The sequence below is a fragment of the Aulonocara stuartgranti genome (assembly GCF_965226115.1).
Source record: "Aulonocara stuartgranti genome assembly, chromosome: 18".
Classification (NCBI taxonomy): domain Eukaryota; kingdom Metazoa; phylum Chordata; class Actinopteri; order Cichliformes; family Cichlidae; genus Aulonocara; species Aulonocara stuartgranti.
Window position 1 is genome coordinate 873,908 of NC_138954.1, and position 21,482 is coordinate 895,389.

The 21,482-nt window shown below is 41.5% G+C and overlaps 1 protein-coding gene across 3 annotated transcripts; it reads left to right on the plus strand.

Moving 5' to 3' along the window:
- Nucleotides 1-9,587: 9,587 nt before the first annotated feature.
- LOC309693343 (caspase-1-like) lies at nt 9,588-15,749 on the plus strand. Of its 3 annotated transcripts, none has more exons than XM_082512449.1 (10): nt 9,588-10,056; nt 12,181-12,220; nt 12,380-12,553; nt 12,642-12,843; nt 12,975-13,115; nt 13,203-13,312; nt 13,511-13,598; nt 14,618-14,669; nt 14,818-14,864; nt 15,029-15,749. In XM_082512449.1, exons 1-10 carry the CDS (start codon nt 10,004-10,006, stop codon nt 15,580-15,582), a joined length of 1,461 nt encoding a protein of 486 aa, XP_082368575.1. In that variant the 5' UTR covers nt 9,588-10,003; the 3' UTR covers nt 15,583-15,749. The 3 variants fall into 3 exon arrangements, with proteins under 3 accessions (XP_082368575.1, XP_082368576.1, XP_082368577.1); XM_082512450.1 differs by lacking the exon at nt 9,588-10,056 and adding an exon at nt 11,252-11,377; XM_082512451.1 differs by lacking the exon at nt 9,588-10,056 and adding an exon at nt 11,252-11,377 and having other exon boundaries at nt 12,181-12,212.
- Nucleotides 15,750-21,482: the final 5,733 nt, after the last annotated feature.

The window sequence follows — 21,482 nt, forward strand, 5'->3', positions numbered from 1 at the left end:
GCCGCCTCCTCTCAACCACTAAACACAGCCCAGTGTACCAAAAGGTATTTTGTGGGCCGTGTAATGGTGCTGCTAGGTTTCATATCCATATCACCAGAAGCCGTGTGTGACCTGGAACTTTTTGAAATCAAAAGTTATTACAGAGAAAACTGTAAGATAAATTTCACTTACATTCTCGGATCTCTGAGCATGAAATGAGCTCTGTGACGGAGTTACACCGTCCCGGGCCACAGACAGCTGATCTAGGCGCATACACGCACCACCACCATTAGTTTCTACAATTACCGTGGCTGCGCGTCTTTTCGTCGACCTGGCAGATAAACAAAAAAGGGGGTGAGAGGCATATTTTGAGCGGCGCAGAGGGTGGCCAACATATTTTTCCCGCTTACCTTTAATAAAGCCGGTCGCGTAGACTCGCTGTGATCGCCGATTATACGAGTGGTTATGCAAGCCGATGGTATGGTGTTCCGGGGTTCAAATAGTGGGTTCGCGCGTGCTTGAAAGGTCATGTGAACTGCATTATTTTTGTTTGTTTGTTATTGTGAAACACTGTAGGCTGCCTGGAATTGACCATAAATGTCTGTATATACATATATATGTATTGTAGGAATACAGCTGGAAATAAGCTGAGGGGGAAAGAGTGTTTGGTAAAAGAAATAATAAAGAGATGGCTATTATGCCTAGTGGGAGGGGCCATGGGGTATAAAAGAAGGCTGTCAGGGCCTACCTGGGCTTTTTTCGGTGAGATGTTACAGAGAGGGTAACATGCAGACTGTGTTTTGTATAAAGATGTTTGTTTTGTGTTGACTTAACCCTCCTGCCATCCTTTAAAAAACTCACACCCATCACCCTAGGGACCATTCTCAGCCACGCCATAAAAAGACCATATATCCATATTTTATTCCACTTTAAATTAGCCAACCTTGTAAAACTACTTCTCCCTGAAATATTCATGTAAAGTTTTAATTATATTTTCGTTGTTTTAACCCTTCAAATCCCAGTGTTATTACATGAGCGCCCTGTGTTATAAGCCCCAAAAACCAAAAAACGAAACTAAATATTTCCACAAAAAACCAGTTGAAGTAATATGTGATTGTCATTATAAGTAGGCCTTTAGATGGACCAAAGATTGGCACCAACATACATTTTGACCTGCCATTATTTTTTTTGCATTTTTTTTGCAATTTAAAAATTAAAACTTCAAGGCCCTGAGTCTTCATTGACATCCAAGAAAAGAAGAAAAAATAAAATCATATGATGATAATTTGGGGTTGAAAAATAGCGTTTATAATGGAAGTCAATGGGCAGAAAATGGTCCCCAGGGTGATGGGTGTGGGGATTTCTGCTGCTCAGCCATTTTAGGCTGATTTAAGGAATTCACACTGGAATATTAACATTGACAGGTAAAAACTATCCTGTGGCAAGTTTGGTTATATTCCACTGAACACAGTGGAAATGGCAGCCATTTAACACATAGCAGTGGCACAAAAAGGTCCCAAGAAGGCAGGAAGGTTAAGTTAGTTTTCTAGTTTCCGGCAGAATAAACGATCCACACTGAATGCTTCCTGACTACGCCTGCATTTGTTCGGGAGAAGTTTAGGACCCCGCGACAAGCTCAAATTCTCTTTTATGAAAACACAACTAACTCAGCTTTTGTCTCAAACTTGTGAACAATGTAAACGTTCACCTGCTTTTGAACTCCTCACTGTTGCCTTTAAGAATACTAAGTATTTCCAACAGAGAGAGTCACAGGCCTTTTCAGCGTCGAGGCTGAAAGCTGTCCATTGTTCAGAGGAGTTTAGTGATCAGTGAGATGGGGAGCCTTCCTAACATTACCCAGTGTTTGTCTGCTTTATACAAAGCCTACAAATTTTCCAGTCATCTTGCTGGTATTGATGCAAACAGTCTAGAATCTATGTTTAGAACTGATATTGGTCGATAACAGCTGCATTGACTTTTCTTTCCCCAGCTTAGAGATCACTGATACTGCTGCCTGTCTCCAGGGCACAGGGGCCTCCCCACCCTGAAGGACATGGTTAAAGCCTTCTTTTAGTGCCGGTGTTGTCAATTTCCTGGAAAGGTTGTTCAATTCAATTCAATTCAATCTTTATTGGCAGACTTCATGTCCATAAAAACAAGACAAAAAAACAAAAAAAACAACAACAAAAAAACACACACACACAACACTCCCCCCCCCCCCAACACAAGGTATAAACCATTAAATATATATATGTATATAAATAAGTATCTAAAACATTTGTAAAAATATAAAACCATAATATATATAAAACACAATTACTTAAAATAAATCAATAAATACACAAACACTTTAACCAGTGCTTTCTGAGACTGGATGAGTAACGGGAACCACTCACTGTCGGATCTGTGAGTGCTAAAATTATACTGTTACTCGAACCATCCAGTCGTTCTCTAAAACTGAACATTAGCTTTCTTAAAAGTGCTTTAAAAGTCCAAACACCCACAGCTACAAACATCTGACTGGCACTACCACTTCTAGGTATCCTGCAAAGGATTCTCATCGCATCATTATATGCAACATGCAGCTTCTGCATGCTACATTGTTTGTAGGATGACCACAAGGGGGCAGTATATAGCGGTGTGCAATACGCTACAAAGCCACTTTAACTGGAAGTGAACAAAAGCTGAATTTGCGTGCAATAGTATTTGCCTGCACATAGAGCTTACATCGTTGTCTGTATATGTCATCATCATCATTCATTTGCTCAGTAATAAAGTGACCGAGGTATTTCACCTTTTTATGAACTTCAAGAGTTTTTTGTGCCAGTTTAAACAAAGGGAAATTTAGCTGTTTATCCTGCTTGGTTCTACATATCAAAACAGCACTTTTAGCAGCATTGTACTTCATATCATATTGTACACCATATTCAGTACAGACATTAAGAAGATCCTGTAACCCAGCACTGCTTGGACTAAAAACAACCAGGTCATCTGCATACATAAGATGATTTATCAGTGCTTCACCTAATATACACCCAGTGTTACAGGCTCTCAGCTGTATGGACAAATCATCAACATATAAATTAAATAAAATTGGAGACAAAATCCCACCCTGTCTAACACCATTGCTGACACCAAAGGGGGCAGAAATACTGCTTCCCCATTTAACCTGCATGTTCTGATGAGCGCACCAGTAAGAGAGAATCCTCACGATGTACTGAGGAACTCCCCGTCTCTTCATTTTATCAAAAAGCTTTAAAGTCACATTTCAGATGGATAACCATTTGCTCCTGCCATTTTCCTGTTTTTTTTTAAAATTTATTTAGATATAACATTATTCATTTCTTTCTCTGTTAGTTTGAAGTTTATTATATAACTCAGTTTTTTTTCTGGGATGCTGTCAATGTCCTGCTCCTACACATCCATCTTTCCAGTTATTTCTTAAGTAAATCCTTATTTTCTGCTGTTTGTTTCATATCTAAGTGAATGGCTTTAATTTCTGTAATTAGCTTGTTCAACGTGGCCACTCCCCTTTTCTTCTTATTCTTGTCCACAGTCTCGTTACCTCCCGCATTGACTATTGCATGTCTCCCCCAAAAACCCCTCCATCAGCTTCAACTGGTTCAAAACTCAGCTGCCTGTTTTATTACCAGAAGCCCTCCTACAGCACATCACCCCTGTCCTTCAGGAACCTCACTGGCTCCCTGTGAAACTCTGAACAGTGTTCATACTTCTTCTCAAGACCCTTCATAGCCTCGCTCCTCCTCACCTTTCTCACCTGTTAAGCCCTACCTCTTCTGCCCGCTCACTTCAATCTTCTTCTTCTGTCCAGCTTGCTGTGCCTTCTTTCAGCACCATGGGAAGCAGAGCTTTCAGCTGCTCTGCCTCCAGGCTGTGGAAGTCTCTGCCCCAGTTTAATCTGTTCAAGTCTGCATATTCACTGTGAACTTAATGTTTGTCTGTTTTATGCTTTTCATTGTTCTTTGTGTTGTCATTGTTCTATTATGTGATTCACTCTATTGTTAAATGTCCTTGGGTGTCTGTGGGTGCTTTGAAACAGGATGTATTATTATTATTATTATTTTTATTATCATTATTATTATTATTATTATTATTATTGTTATTATTATTTTTATTATCATTATTATCATTATTATTATTATTATTATTATTATTTTTATTATCATTATTATTATTATTATTATTATTATTGTTATTATTATTTTTATTATCATTATTATCATTATTATTATTATTATTGTTATTATTATTTTTATTATCATTATTATTATTATTATTATTATTTTTATTATTATTATTATTATGGTTATTATTATTATCCCCTTTTATACTGTTTATACCAGCTTCTTAAAGCACGAGTCCAATATGTCACAAAGTAAAAACATCATCTGAGATGTTTCTTGAATTCAGGACTTCTTACACATTTTTCTCCAAATGTCTCAAGTTTCAGACTTTTTAACTGTGTGAGTATCAGCGACTCTCTGACTCTGTCTACATCGTTAATGTGACTTCTGCTTGTGTGACGTGTCACACGGCTCCCTTAAATCATTTTGGTTATAAAGTGTGTGAAGCACAGGAGGAGGAGTGACTGAGAGCAGAGAGGAGGAGCAGAGATTCAGGGAGGAGCTGAGCTGTTACTGAACTATAGAAGAGAGAAAAACCTCCACATTCAACAGAGTTCAACACAAAACAAACTTTATGTTCCTCAACATGCTGTCATTACATCACTGTGTGTTTCCTCTGATTCTTCTCACTCTCACAGGTCTGCTCACCTACACAGGAAACTATGTTCATTTCAAAGGATTCATTAACGTCAATTATTGATTGAAAACGTTCTCTCTTCCTTCAGGTGTCACATGTGATCAGCTCACTCCAGTCAAAGATGAAGAGTCCAGTGTAGAAGGCAGCACAGTTACTCTGACCTACACTTACAAAGTGTCACCTTCTGATTATTTCTTCTGGTATCGACAACATCCAGGAAAACCTCCAGAGTTCCTGATCTCACACTCACCTTCAGGAACAGTAGGAGTAGAAAAAATTCCTGGACTGAAGATTCATGTGAAGGGAACAGAAATCAAGATGAGCATCTCCTCTGCTGCAGTGTCTGACTCTGCTGTGTACTACTGTGCTCTGCAGCCCACAGTGACAGGAAACAGCAAAACTCTGTACAAAAACCTTTGGAGCAAAGACAACAGAATACTCCACAACATCCACTAGAGGGAGCCACACACTGTTACACCTCTGATTCTTGTGTCATTGGACTGATGACAAAGACAACAGACTCATTTCAGTCTCATCTTTACTCAAATCTTCATCTTTCTCTCCAACAGAAATCAACCTGTCACTGATCAATAACAACATGATAAATGATTGATCACTGATCCCACAGAGGTGGTTGTAGGTAAAGTACAGACATCCAGGACTTTTTCCATCAACTTCTTTACTCCAAAGGGAAAAAGTGCAGAGTTAACTGAACCTTGTGCTACATTAATGTAAATGAATGATATCAGCACACAGGAACACAAACTTTATTTCAGTGTAAATCTGAATTATATTAAAATCACTTCATTAGACTGAATCAGTGAAGTCGAACATGAGCAGAGAAAAAGAGGGAAAATGAAGACATTTCTGTTTTCTGTTGGCTCCATTAGAGAGTGACTGTGCCTCTCACAGGAACATGAGCAGAGAACAGGTTAAAGTGGATTCAGCAGGTGGGAACCCTAAAATCAGCTGTAGTGGCTCAGTGTGGGGAAAAGAATCAAACTCACAATCATTTCTGCTGAGAGCTCCAGTAGATTTGATTCAAGTACAGGCTGTGATCAGCTGATCTGAGCTTCAATGCTCTTTGTAATGTGAATTCAACCAGATGTGAGCAGGTGTTTGCGAGGATTCTGTCCGTGTGCTCCAGCTTCCTCCCACAGTCCAAAGACGTGCGCTTAGTGGGGTTAGGTTAGCTGGTGATTCTAAATTGCCCATAAGTGTGAATGGTTGTGTGTCTCTCTGTGTTACCCTGCCATAGACCAGTGACCTGTCCAGGCTGTGCCCCGCCTCTCGTCCTACAGTAGCTGGGATGGCTCCGCCCCCCTAAATTGGATCAGTGGAAGAGAATGGATGGATGGACGTAAGCAGATGTTTCTGGGCTGATTTGCATCCTCTACACTGACAGTACACTGATTCTGCTGTCTTTATTCTGCACTACACAGTTGGTGTGAAGGTGGAAATCAGTGAATGGATCTCAGCATCATCGGCTACAATTCATCTGAACTTCACATCGTTTACACACTTAAAGGGAGTCACATGCAAGCTTTACATTTTCAGTTCATCAGATAACTCTAACATACTCTGGTGATTAATCCATGAATGGGGCTGCCTTACATGTGTTACTGTTTAGCCTCAACCTTCCCTAAAGCTGCTTTGTGGAACAGACAGAGTGGAGTCAGGTTGGGGAGCATCCTCCAGCTCATGGAAGCTGGACAAAAAGACCAAACTGTTGATGAAATGACTTCACCTGCGTTTGTTAACACTGCTAGTTCATCAGTTTTCCCCTTTGACTGTCTGGAGACACTGCTGACCTTTGACCTTTTGTACTTATTATTATTCTTTTGATTCCTATCATAACTATTATTATGTGCTGTTATTATGTGTCATTTTCTGTGCACACTCTGTGCTCCCTGACCGTCTTATGAGTCTTACGCTCTTACAGAAAAGAGATGTGACTTTAAAGCTTTTAGTGACTTCAAGTGAGCAGCAGCAGCAACCATAACTTTGTGCGAGCCCTCTCTGGGGACGGCTCAGCGAGCTTCTTTTCTACAGACAAAGAGGATTTGTGTAGCATGTTGCATATCACCCTGGGACAGATGTGTAGGAGGACTTTCTCAGGAGTTGTATCTCCTGGGAACTTGCTGTGCTTTCGGTTACATGTGATAAGAGCCACGACACACAATTCTGACTTCTCACAATATTTCATGTGTTAAACAAAGACGTTGTATCATATCTAGTACGTTTTTCTAACGCCTGCTTTAACAGTCACTGTGTTCTGGTCACATCTTCCTCATAAACGAACACAAGTGGAGGAAACTCTCTCATCTACCACACACTCTCTCATGGCACCTTCAGCTATCACAGCCATGTCCAAAACATAATAGGATACGTTCAGTGCTCCCAGTGTTAATAACAGTGTAGGAACAGATTTATCTCTAAATCTCAGTGAATTATTATTTTTATTAGTTGTTCAAATACTCTCCTCCCAAAACGTTTCAGTCTGAAAGAAACACACATGCAACAAGGACAGCTGTAAAAACAACCAGCAGATGTTTCGCTGTTCATAAAGACTCTAAACAGGTTTCTCTCTGGCTCCACCCACTGGTGCTGAACTCAGCCAATGAGATGGTCTCTTCCTGCAGAACTACAGCCAGCCTGATGTTGAGGAGAAGGCTGTGCAGCAGAGAGGCTGCTTAGTCTTTTCATTCTGCTGAACTTTGTTCATCTGCTGTGTGACTTCAGCACCTGAAACATGTTCCTTTACCTGTTTGTACTTTTCTCTCACTGCATAGGTGAGTGTTAGAACACAGAAAAGTCTCATGGTGACAAGATTTGATCAGAGTTATTATTAGCAGAGTTCTTCATCTCATTATGCTCACAAAGGAAGAATAAGACTGACTGACATGAATCATTCATTTGCAGCTTTGGGCTCCATGAACAGCATAAAGCAGGAACGTGCTGAAGAAGCTGTTGCAGAGCGAGGAAACATCAACCTGACCTGTACATATGATGGTCTTATCAACAATATCCAGTGGTACCGACAATACCAGAGATCCAGACCAGAGTTCCTGCTTTCCATCACAGAGGGAGGATCAGTTCATCAAGCTGTGTCGGGATTCTCAGCTCACATTGACAAAACAGAGAAACGTGCAGATCTGGAGATCTCCTCTGCTGCAGTGTCTGACTCTGCTGTGTACTACTGTGCTCTGCAGCCCACAGTGACAGGAAACAGCAAAACTCTGTACAAAAACCTTTGGAGCAAAGACAACAGAATACTCCACAACATCCACTAGAGGGAGCCACACACTGTTAAACCTCTGATTCTTGTGTCATTGGACTGATGACAAAGACAACAGAGAAATGAAGCAGTAAAGATCAGAGACAGAGACAGAGCTGCTGTGGAAGCACAAAACTATTTGATTGGCTGAGCTATTACACTGTCCCCGCCCACTGAAGTTGAGCTCATCCAATGACATTATTTGTTGGTCATTGTGCTGCAGTGGAAGAACATTGTTCATGTGCTGTCTGTCTGGCTTTAATAACTCCAAAGACATGTTGCTGCACCTCTTTTTGCTTCTATCTCACATTATAGGTGAGTTTAAGAACAGGGATTAAAGTTTAGTTGAAGCTGCTGCATTAAGCAGATATACAGACTGCATTTCACTACTTTTCTTCTTTCTTTTTCCAGGACTAACAGCTGGAGACTCAATCACTCCTCAACAACCTGAAGTCACTGAAACAGAAGGAGAATCTGTCAAACTCACATGTAGCTATGAGACGAGTGATGATACTCCTTGGCTTTATTGGTACAGACATGATTCTGACCTTCAGGCTCCTCAGTTTATACTCTGGAAAGGAGCAAAACGCAGCACAAGTGATTATATTCCCAATAATCGATATGGATCCCAAACATCACCTACAACAACTAATCTGACCATAGCAGCCCTAACCCTGGCAGACACAGCTCTCTACTACTGTGCTCTACAAACACAGTGATACAAAGTGTAGAAGAGGCTGTACAAAAACCTGAACACAGATATCTGACTACTCTTCAAAGAGGAGGGAAGTGGTATTCAAAGCACAGCTTCATATCAGATGGATTCTGCTAATTCCTGTTTTATCAGAGTCACTGTGGTTACAGCTGCTAATGAAACACTGTGGGAGGATTCACATGAGCAGCAAATCCACACCAACCACAAACCAACTGCAGGAACGTTCAGACACAATAAAAACTGTCAAACATCAAAAGCTGCTCATTTACACTATTTTATATTTAGTGGATGAGGACATGCAGAAATGCAGCAGAAGCAAAATAAACAGAGTAACAGAGGTTTATCTCTTTAAGGTAAAATCTCTCACATGAAGCTAAAAGTCCAACCAGGAAGACCATCTCATGCTTGTTCCATTTATTCTCTTTGAACTCATCACATCAGATGATGATGCTCTCCTTCAGATTTGGTGAAAACATCAATGTCCTGCTCTCATTTCTCAAAGTCTCCCCCTCTCTGCTGTTCTTAGTTTTCATTTCAGTGTCAGATGGATGCAGCCCTCCTCCCCCCCACACATTTCATCAGGACCAGAGTCTGTGGGTCCTTCCACTGAGTTCTTCAGCAGTCCTGCTCCACCACCAGGCTCCCTCTGATCTAAACACTGAGGACCGCTCACACATTTCTGCAGCAGCAGGGAGAGTTTCCAGTCAGCAGAGTTCATGAGTTCACATATTTTCTTTCACAGGAACTGCAGCAACATTTCAACATCACATCCTCTTTAGATTTTATAATCTTACAGAGATTATAAAAGACAAAAGTATGACTTTGGACGCAGGATTACACAATAGCAAACTTTAAATCTGATGAACCAGCAAAGACAGACTCGACATAGCTGCTGTAAACCAAGAAGAAAACACATGGAGGAAACCTGACAGCATTACTGTATATGTGTGAAACCAACAAGGCAAAACAAGCACAGAGTAAATATCAAATTTATCAGGAAGTGGGGACAAGGAAAGCACTAGAAATGAAGAGGATTAGGTAGACGGGGAAGCATCAGAAACATGAGGAAATAGTAAAGAGAAGAAAAACAGGAGAAGCTGTGAATGTGACAACCTGTGAGATTTGAACTAAAGACATGCTGGAACAGTGGGGACGAGATTTTCTCACCTTATTGTTTTGTACAAGAATATTTAAGGCATTCACACAGCTCAGTTAGATGTGGTCAATATAATGTGACTGGTACATGGTCAATGAACCTGATGGAGGAAATCAGAGATGACCCGGAGCCTGCGAGCAGAACCAGGTCCTGCATTTTTAGCTCCTGAGCTTGATACAAGCAGCAGAAATTAACAGTTGGTCTTCTTTCTTTTAAATTCATAATCTTTTGACAAACAAACATTTGTGTTAGTTGAAATTTGGCGGCTCAAACTGGTGCTGCTTGAAAGATAACTCTTGGTCTGGTTTATGTCCCGAGTCTAACACACTGATCATGAGGAAGTTTTGGATTTTTAATGAAGGGTTTTCCCCTGACGCTGCTTCTTCAGGAAATCATCTGATCTACACTTATTATCTGTCCTAATGCAACATTTACCTGCAGGCCAGGTTTGACGCAGCATTGCTGAGCGGCCTCATTCTTCTGCTGGGAGTCAAAAAGAAAACGATCTATTAGTTCAAACTTTGACACTGGCAGTCCCATGAAGACAGTGAAGCAGGACACAAACAGCCTGAAACTGTGACCTCTTCCAGTATTTCAGTGTTCCTTCCAACTAATGTTAGCTACACTGTAAAAAGCACAAAGCTTCCATCCAACAACCAAACACAAGCCCAGGTTTGGTGCAAAAGTGCAAACAGCCAGAACCCGTTCCAGGGAAGCAACTCTCCTGTCCACCAGCAAAAATCCCAACATAAAGGCATCAAGCTGGGGGAAACAGATGTATCCACCCTGGTTATCGCCAGGGCCTCCAACTTTGGCTGCCACCTAACCCACACTCTCTGTGGAGCCCCTCCCCTGGGCCTGGTCCAGCTTAGAGCCTCAGAAACCCCATCCCACGTACCCAGACATGGTCCACTGGTCAATGCAGCATGGATGTCTTCTGATTCATTCTTAGTCTTACCCCTCTCTCAGGACCAGTGTGCATATAGGGACCCTGCCAGGGGCAAATTACCATTGAAAACAGAGCTCCTGGTATCATTTGGCACCATATCCCTCCACCATGATAAGGTGGAGATTCGTGGAGGAACATTACATCAAGTAGTTCCTGAATTATCTCTAAACATGTCCATGAGTTAATCGGTGAAGAAGCAAACGTATCACCTGTGTAAAGGAAAGCGAGCCTCATTCCTGTGTTTGTTCTGGCATATTGTGAAACCAGTTCGGTGAGTTTCTTTTCAGGAAACTGGAAACCTCCCAAACAGCCAAAGCAAAACCAGTTTGGTCCAAAGAACTCAGCCTTCACGTTATCATGAAGAAGAACAATTCTAACTAGATTCCAGCTCAGTATAAAAGAGCATCCAGTCAGTCAGTCAGTCAGCAGGTGTTTCCAGTGCAGGTACAGTTGAGTCCTTCTTTTCTGAGCAGTCTGAGCTCTTTAATCAGAGGACAACCAGGACTCAGCATCTCTGCTGTAAGTCTCTGATTCTTCATTTCTCATTTGTCTTAGCAGCAGCAGCAGATGTTGTTTCTGTTTTACTTTGAAGAAGGTTTTTCTTTCATCTGTCACATCAGAGATGGAGGATGTTGCAAAGAAAGAAGACATGAGAGGAACATGATTATTTTGTGTTCTTATTGTGAAACATCTTGGGACAGAAATGAAATTATTCAGATTTTATGTCAGTGAAAGTGTTAAGTTTGCAGTACTGTGGTAAAGCTGAGAGGGGTAAACTTGGACTGGTGAAGAGTAGCTGAGCTGTTTGCATACATTTAATCAGACATTGTTTAACTGTAAGGTGCTGTTTGAGTTAATTCACCAAATTCTAGGTTTTTTGGGTTTTCGTAGTGGCTGGAAGCTGGAAATATGTAACATCTGAATTTGGTCGGCTAAATCCACAAAGAGCAGCTTCAGCTGATCACAACCTGGATACAAAGAAAACCTGAGTGGAGCTTCCAGTACAGGGTCTCATTTCCAAGTCGCCCACGCTGCCCCACTGCACCTGGGCTTAGAGTTTCCCCACCTGCCAAATCTCACTTTGATGCCTGATTAGGATCCCGTGTGTCTACATTCAATAGTCTTCAGGTTTATTAGGCTCAAGTCTTATTATCTATTAATCAGTATCAGCAATACATTTTCTCATTAATATTTTTAAAAATCAGTCCTGAATAATCCACAAGAAGCAGAGATGATGTGATGCACAGTGAAAATCCCAAGAGCTGATGTGATGTGACACATTCTGTCCCTCCAGCTCAACATGTCCTCTGATTTCTTTCTAGGTCAGAGATGGAGACGTGGACAGACAGTCAGGGTAAAAAAGTATGTTACTGTATGATTCATATGAGATATGTTGATTGTTTGATCTTAGCCTCTTGTAGTAACTTCCAAACCAATAATAATAATAATTACTGCAAATGACTGCATAAAAAAATCAGCTTGTGTTAAAATAATCTGAAGAGTTTCTGTTTGGTCTCTCAGATTTACCCAGTGACTCAACAATCACAGTCAAATCGCATCGCCCTGCTGATCAACATTGAAACGTTTAATACAAGTTTATACAAATGTAGAGCTGCGAAAGATGAGAAAGTCATGCAAAGTCTACTTCAAACTCTTGGATATGAGGTAGTGAGATGTGGGGACATCACTGCAAAGGTAACTTTTAAAAGCAGAAAAGGTTTCTTCACTTGCACCCAGTTTTACAAACTGGTTAAATGATCCAGTGACGGATTTCTTCTCACAGATGATCGATAAACCTCTGAAAGAATTTTCTGAACACCCAAAACTGGCCCTCACAGACAGTGTGTTTGTGACTTTGGTGTGTTATGGAGGCACGGGAACTGAGGAGTTTGAAATTGACCAAATCTTTCAGCACTTAAACTCAAAGAACTGTCCTGCACTGAAGGACAAACCAAAGATCGTCATTATTTACGCCTGCAGAGGAGGTGATTCTCATCTGTCCTCACACACCCAACAAACAGCATGAATGAATCTTCAATGAATTTACTGTTAATATTTGTTCATTTGAAAAGGTAAAAGATCGACACGTTTCAGTAAGTCTGTGTGTTTGTTTCAGTGGGGGAGGAATCGGTGGATTTACTTGATAGGACACAATTTGTGCCCACAGACGACATCGAATCTCTGTCAGTGAACTCTGTCAAAGGTCCTCGGACACACAATGAAAAGGATTTCATCATTTTTCATTCCAGCACCACTTGTAAGTGCACCACCCTCCAATAAGTAACATTTAGAACAATCAAACACCGCCTAACTACAGATATGATCTGGTTCTGTTTGCTTGCAGACACAGGTTCATACACTCATGAAACATACGGTTCTGCCTTCATCCAACACATCTGTGAGGCTGTCAAAAAGCACTGCCTTAGAGATGACATTGAGGAAATATTCAGAACGGTAAGTTTGGCAAGTGGAATATATGGAATACACAAATATATACATATCTATCTATCTATCTATCTATCTATCTATCTATCTATCTATCTATCTATCTATCTATCTATCTATCTATCTATCTATCTATCTATCTATCTATCTATCTATCTATCTATCTATCTGTGTGTGGAATCATGTTAAGTGCAGTCTAACCAACAGGTCATGCAAAGCTTTGAAGAATTCCCATCTGAGCAGATGCCAACCAAAGAGAGAGACACTCTGACAAAGCGCTTCTACGTGTTTCAAAGTGAGTGTTACAGGTTTTTGATGTGACTTTAAGATATTGTGTTGTTTTGGGATGACAGGACACACGAGACTGCATGAAATGTTCAGTCTGGTTTATTCACATCGATGAGCGACTGATGGAACTAAAGAGCAATGATGATGATGATGATGAACAAAACAGAGAAGTATCCCACAACATTAAGTTCCCAGTGGACAGTTCTGTGTGGCATCAGTCCATATGAGAGTCCTCCATGATCCCACAGGGCTTCAATATTGAGGTCCAGGCTCTGAGGAAGCCGGTGCATGGCTCACAGTGTTTCATTGTGTTTGTGTTTCATTGTGTTTGTGAAGTTCACCTGATCGACACACCAGCTGTCAACAACTGTACCATCCGTGCTCCAGTTATGTTGAGTCTTCCCAGGCACCTCAACCCCTACTCACATCTTGCGTCTCAATGGGTCACATGATAGAGTGAGGCAAGGTTTCACCATAGTTTCATCCAAAAGCTCTGCTGATAATGACCCACACCTTTTTTTATAACTTGGATCTTGTGATGAGGCACATGATCAATAGTGTGCCTATGATCCTCTTAAGTGGACAACTCCCACTAGAGTTTAAACACCAAAGGAGAAACCTCTTCAAAAAGCTTCATGAGGTCCAGTCGCCGTCTTCCAAAGCTGCTTAGATCGAATAAACGGTAAATGGACTGGTTCTTATTTAACTCAACACAACGTGCCTCATTCACCTTTTCTATATAAGAGCTTTCTATCTAACATGCACACATATTTATATTCTGATGGATGCGTTGAATCCATCAATCTTCTTCAGTAGTTTATGTAGACTAAAAATGACCATGACAAGCAGAGGACGAATGTCAGCACATCAAAGTCTCTTGGTGGCTTTACTGCTTCCACTCAACTGATATATGAGGAAAAAACACTTTGACTTCCTACTTTTGTTCTGTTTCATTCAAAAAAACAAAACATGTAGGTGTTGTGAAAATTGTAATATTTGATTTTAAAAGAGCAATTCTGATTCAAGATGCACCTGAAGAAGTGAAGCAGTGGTCTGCAGGAAAGGAGTCTCTAAACAGGTATGAACAGATCCCTTCACTCAGCCTGTTTGTTTTATGCAGATGTAAGAGCTACATGAAGTCTTCCCTCTGTGACAGTATGAGTGATGATGTCCATGTTAGCATGTTGCCAACGACTGTGCTGGTTTGACCCCTCCTCTCCCTGCAGGGTGGAGCCTGATGGCGTCCGACGGGTGAGCTCGGATCTGAAGAAGTGTACGTTTGATTTTATGATGATTCTTGGAAACAAATCCAACCGTCTTTAAACTACTGTGTCGCTCATTCATATCTCTGATATCAGGAGTCACCATCAAAGAGCCGATCAACGAATAGATGATCGATCAATAACTGCAGCTGGATTTATTTGTTCTCTCTATCAGATTCCTATCAACTCACAATCGACCCAAACACAGTATACAAATGGATCCAGCTGTCTGACAGCAACAGAGAGGTGATGCGTTTGAATGCACAGCAGCCATATCCTGATCATCCAGAGAGATTTGACCGCCCTCAGCTGCTGTGCACAGACGGGCTGACTGGTCCTTGTTACTGGGAGGTTGAGTGGAGTGGATATGTTTCTATAGCAGTGAGCTACAAAGGAATCAAACGGAGAGGACACAGTGATGACTGCTTGTTTGGACTGAACAGTCAGTCCTGGAGCCTGGACTGCTCTTACTCTTACTCTGTCTTGCACAATAACACAGAAACCTTCATCCCCAAAGACGTTGTCTCCAACAGAGTAGCAGTGTATGTGGACCATCCTGCCGGCACGCTGTCCTTCTACAATATCTTCTTGGACTCTCTGATCCACCTCCACACCTTCAACACCACATTCACTGAACCTCTGTATCCTGGATTTGGAGTCTGGTCTCATAATTCTTCAGTGAGAATAATGAAGCCGGTCCATGTGCACTGCTCTCCTCCAACAGAGTAGCAGTGTATGTGGACCGTCCTGCCGGCACAGCAAACAACCTCTATCCTGGATTTGAAGCTTGGTTTCATAATTCTTCAGTCAGTCTGTGCTTAGTTCAGTATAAAACTCTGAGAAGCACTGCTAAATAGACCTTTCAGTCTGCATCTTGCACTCAAAAACACTTTCAGATTCATGGATTCAATGATTTAAACTCCTCTAAATGATTCCTTCTTAATTTCAATCCGTTGAAGATTGAAGCTTCCAGCAACCGTAGAGTGTGAGCCAGGGTCCAAGCTGGACAGGTCACCAATCTGAGACAGGGCTGACATTAACTTCATTCCACTAACTGCATGTCTTTGGACTGTGAGAGGAAGCTGGAGCACCCAGAGAGAATCCAAACAAACAAGCTGAGAACATACAAACTCCACACATGAAGGTGAAGTTGGACTCGGGACTTTGTTGCTGTGAGGTGACGGTGCTGACCTCTGCACCAAAGCTCTTCTGACATGGGGCTGAGAAAATATTTTGCACTGCTGATCAGAAAGAGAAATTCCTGCTTGAACAATGTTCTTTGTGTGATAGAGACTAAATATATATTGATCTTCAGTTTTCTTTACTGATGTGCTTTGTGTGAAGTGTGTTTCTTCTGCTTCGAGTATTTTAAAGTCACTGATACAACAACCACGTTTTTCCTCACCTGGAGACTTTCAATGAGAGCTTTAGATGAGAAATTCATCATGATGTTTAAATTGAATTCAACTTTATTTACACAGCACCAAATCACAACAACAGTCGCCTCAAGGTGCTTTATATTGTAAGGTCGACCCTACAATAATACACGCAGAGAGAAACCCAGCAATCATATGAAGTCCAGATATGTAATAGTCATTAACATGATCAGAGCCACGAGTGGTTTTAATCTCAGGAAGTTTATACAACAACTTGTAGCACCAACTGTAGTTAAATGAGGCTGCACAACATGACATGCAGACTACAGAATTTCACTTTAATAATACTGAATGAGAGGAGCAGCAGCTAAGTCGTCTACATAAACCTGGAACAGTGTTTATTGATAGGCTGCGGACACTGCGCTGGTTGCCTGGGGTCAGGAAACTCTCAGGGTTTGCCTGCTCTCGTTGTGCCTAACTGAGCTAGTCTGGGTAAACAGGCACAACATTCACTGGCTTCATCTGGACTGAACCACGGGGAGAACCGGTGACAAGAACACTCTTCCTCCTGGAAGAGGGAGCATGGCTCCTCATCCTCCCACCACAACCACACCAATGATGAAGCTGGTTCATTCATGGAACTGTCTGGAATGCCGAATAACAGGAGCTCTTACAAGCTGGGCACCAGCGTCACAGCTTGAATGCTGGGTGGCAGCGGTGATGGTGGTGACCTGGGTGACCGGTGCAATAAGACTGCTGACTAAGAAGGCAGCAACAGACGAACTCCAGAAAACTCATCTCCAGTCAACCAGGGAACACATGATGGTAGGTCAACATAGACTGACACAGACACTGAGGAATAAACAGCACTATTTAAACACCCGAGGGTCAGAGGCATCAGGAGAAACAAGAGTGTAACAAGACGCAGGTGAGGATCATCAGAAGCAATGAGACAGAAGGTAAAACTAGACCAGCAACCGTCAGGACGTCAGAACCTTTAACTAGGGGAGCTGACACGAGAGGACACGATCGGAAAGGGAACAAATTAAACTCTGAACCAGGTGAACAACATTACTGCAAATACTTTGTGTTACAAATATTTTTCAGAGTCACCTATTTTAATGCAGCCCTTCACTCTGACAGTGTAATTTCACAGGATTAACTAATTTATTTGGATCACGTTTGAAATGTCATGATTTTTGCTGTAGATTAACAGATGGGAGCATTCAGACCACTGCAGTAGCAACAACCAGTTCAGTCAGCGCTACTTTCTCCTGAGATGAAGCCAAAATGTTCCTTTCTTTCTTTCCGTGTTTAGAAGCATCTGGACCTGCTCGTCATCACTCGTGTCCACTTCTTACACTTACAGTGCATTTTTGAGGAACACCTTTACTGTGTATATATCACGGTTATTATAGTGAACTAATATAATCTGCATGTGAAAAGCCTTTTGGTTAACTAAAACAAAAATAAAAACTAGACCTGAAATTATTTTGTGAACTTGGAAAAAAGAAAAGAAAGATTAATTGGTGGAAATCCCCGTAGTTTAAATATTTGTGAATTTGATCAAAACGTTCAAAATGTGCTTTATGAGGCTTTATGAGGCTTTATGAGGCTTTATGTGACGTTTGCCATCCAGGCAATAATAATTAATAAAGACTAAAACTAAAACAGGCAATGACAGTTAAAAATAAATATTCTTAAACATTGCAAACTAAACTGAAATGATTCAACTCAATCTAAAAACTTATTAAACCTACATTGAATTAAAAGCCAAATGTGATGGTCTCTGTCGTCTCCGGCTGATTTCTCGGTTTGTTTGCTGTCTGTCTCTGGACTTTAGTTTTCTCTCTCTCCTCTGTCTGTGTTCCTTTGTTGTTGTTTGTGTTCCTTTGTTGTTGTTTGTGTTCCTTTGTTGTTGTTTGTGTCATTCTTCACTGGACTGTTGGATTAGTGAAGCCCTGGCTCCTCCTGCTCAGTGTTTGTGCTGCTTCTGATGCTTCAAGATACTTGCTGTGTGTTTCTTCTGTGTAGACTCCTGGTTTCGATCTTCCCAGGTGTGTGGTAAGACAAACCCTGAGTTGAGAGAGTGTTGTGTGGACTCCTTTCCTCCCTGGACTCCCTGGAGCACTATACGCCTCCAATGAACTTTACAAATCATATATTTGAGTCCAACCTGCCTACCAACACAGATACACAAAGTCAAAATATGTAATGTAAAGCCTTAAGACTGCATTATAATAAACAACTAAATGTTCCAAAATGCAAAACAGAACTACGAATGTTGAACAACCTTAAAAGTTCAAACATTATTAATCGCACCAAATCTCAACAACAGTCCCCTCAAGGTGCTTTATATTGTGAGGTAGACCCTACAATAATCAGACCCAAGATCATGTGCAGCCGATATTTTACAGAATCTGTCCTCTGTGTTGGAAAGGCTGTCAACTGTGTGTGGGAGCCCCCTTGTGGCGAGAGGGCACAGGTGCACTATTGAACACATGTTCCAGGGATCAGAGTTTGAGCGGACTGACTCAGCGGGGGATGTCGACACACAGTGTGAGTCGTGCGCGTTGCTAAAGAACTGAGTGGACGTGGAGCCCTGCCTGGAAAGGACAGCTTTAGTCTTTTAGGCATTTAGTGGATGTAGAAGTGCAATGTGTATTGGCCTGTTCAACTGTGTGGCTAGTTCATGCTGCTAATGTTGTACACAATAATAATACTGCACACTTTGCATTGATCCCCGTGGGGAAATTCACTCAGTGAAGCAGTGGGCAGACACCAGTGCAGCGCCCGGGAGCACTGTGTGGGGATGGTACCTTGCTCAGGGGTACCTCAGGGTAGCCGTTCAGGGGATTCGAACCCCTGACCTTACGATCATGGGGCGACCGCTTTGGTTGATTGGCTGTTTTGTGTTGTTGGGTGTATTGGCAATTAATGTCATGGACTGTGAGGTTTTCTGAGTAGTGCATGGAGATCTTCATATCGGAATTTCCATTTGTAGTTCTGGTCAGACTGGAAGAAAGCTCATGAATCTTAATTCATGACTTAAATGTTTGTTATATTCAGTATTTTGTATATGTTCTGCTCTTGTTAGCTAACAGCTAACAGCCCCCCCACCTACGAGTTCTTGTACATCCTCTGTAAGCCTGCGGTTGCATTACTGTGCTGCTGTGCTGCGCTGTTAAGCTACAGAATCACAGTAAAGACGGAATAACCTTATTTGTGCGTCCTGTGTGTTCTGACACCACAAGGTGAACACCACTGCTATTCAGCCAACGCCGATACAGTCCTGGGTTCAACCCAAATTAACTCAGAATCAGAACAGAAGCAGAAAGAATGGCTTCTAAGTACACAGCAGATTGTCTCTCTCACTCACTGTCTGACTGCTACAACTATCACAGCCGAACATAAACACAGGTTCAGATATGCTTTTTTCCCTGCTGTCAAATAATTGTGTAGTTATCAGTGAATTCACTGTCACTGATGATTCCAGGGAATCCTCTCCTCCCCAAACTTTACAGTCTGAACGGGAAACTTGTGCAGACACTGATGTGGAGAAGCCAGCCGTAAAAGTCACTGTCTGGATGTACTTGTACTTGTAACTGCACCTCTTTAGTTTCTTTTAACACCAGCAGATGTTTCGCTGTTCATAAAGACTCTAAACAGGTTTCTGTCTGGCTCCACCCACTGATGCTGAACTCAGCCAATGAGATGGTCTCTTCCTGCAGAACTACAGCCAGCCTGATGTTGAGGAGAAGGCTGTGCAGCAGAGAGGCTGCTTAGTCTTTTCATTCTGCTGAACTTTGTTCATCTGCTGTGTGACTTCAGCACCTGAAACATGTTCCTTTACCTGTTTGTACTTTTCTCTCACTGCATAGGTGAGTGTTAGAACACAGAAAAGTCTCATTGTGACAAGATTTGATCAGGAAATAAAAACCAGAGGAGACACAGAGATTCAGGGAGGAGCTGAGCTGCGACTGAAGAGCAGACGAGACAGAGAAACCTCCACATTCAACACAGAAGATTCAGTCCAACATGTTGTTGTTGGGCTGTTATGAAACTTCTCTGTTAACCAACATGTTGTTGTTGGGCTGTTATGAAACTTCTCTGTTAATCATCATGATTCTAACAGGTACATGTGAAAAAACTTCATCCTAATATTTTAATTATTATTCACGATTTCTTTGTAAAATATTTACAGATTTCTGTTTCTTTAGGTGTCAGCTGTCAACAACTCACTGCCAGCAAAGCTGAAGAGTCCAGTTTGGAAGGCAGCACAGCTACTCTGTCCTACAGATACTCCAGACAAGCAACTGGAAGTGATCAGTTCTACTGGTATCGACAATATCCTGGAAAACCACCAGAGTTCCTGACCTTTAACTTTGGAACACAAAACACAACAAATTCCAAACTTTCTGTCAGAATGGTCGATGACAGAAGCGGTCTGAACCTTCAGATCTCCTCTGCTGCAGTGACAGACTCTGCTGTGTACTACTGTGCTGTGAGGCCCACAGTGACAGGAAACAGCAAAACTCTGTACAAAAACCTTTGGAGCAAAGACAACAGAATACTCCACAACATCCACTAGAGGGAGCCACACACTGTTAAACCTCTGTAGACTCTGAGAGAATGAGGCACAGCTGTGACAGCGAACTTCAGCAGCTACAATAACGTCACGAGTCTCCTGAGTCTTGTAATCACAGTGTTCAGCTCAGGTGAAGCCTGTCATGCAGCAGCAGAGCAGCAGAGCTGGAAGAAACACAGCCGTGGGAACATTCCTGTTTCAAACCAAACACTCATCTTTCTCCGTTTTGTTTGCTCACAGAATATTAAGAATATTTTAACAGATGATTTTAGCTCTTGCAGATGATTCATTCAGCAGATTACAACTAGAAAACAGATTTTTACGGGAGGCTTTGATTAACCTGAAATTGCTCTGAGTATAAATGTGTGTGAAAGGGTGAACGAGGCTGTTGTATGAAGCACTCTGAGCGCTCAAGTAGAAAAGTGCTTTATGAGAAGCAGGAAGCTGAAGCTGATAAATGGAGCAAGTCTTGTTTTTCTTCATTTTACTGAAGCTCTTTATAAACCTTTTCCTTCTTAAGGCTTTTTTCTTTTGTATGAAAAAGAAATTCCTCGCTAATACACACGTCAATGCCAGACTTAATAATTAACCTACTTTAAAAACATGCACATTACATTACATGACCTAAAAGGTGGTGTCAAAGACATATCCACGTTCTATCTGAA

What these genes read in the sequence shown, in the direction of transcription:
- LOC309693343 (XM_082512449.1), top strand. Translation starts at nt 10,004, where the DNA reads ATGAACCTGATGGAGGAAATCAGAGATGACCCGGAGCCTGCGAGCAGA. An exon ending in TATTTACGCCTGCAGAGGAG is followed by an intron (nt 12,844 to 12,974) that starts GTGATTCTCATC and finishes TGTTTGTTTCAG; the next exon opens with TGGGGGAGGAATCGGTGGAT. An exon ending in TTGAGGAAATATTCAGAACG is followed by an intron (nt 13,313 to 13,510) that starts GTAAGTTTGGCA and finishes TCTAACCAACAG; the next exon opens with GTCATGCAAAGCTTTGAAGA.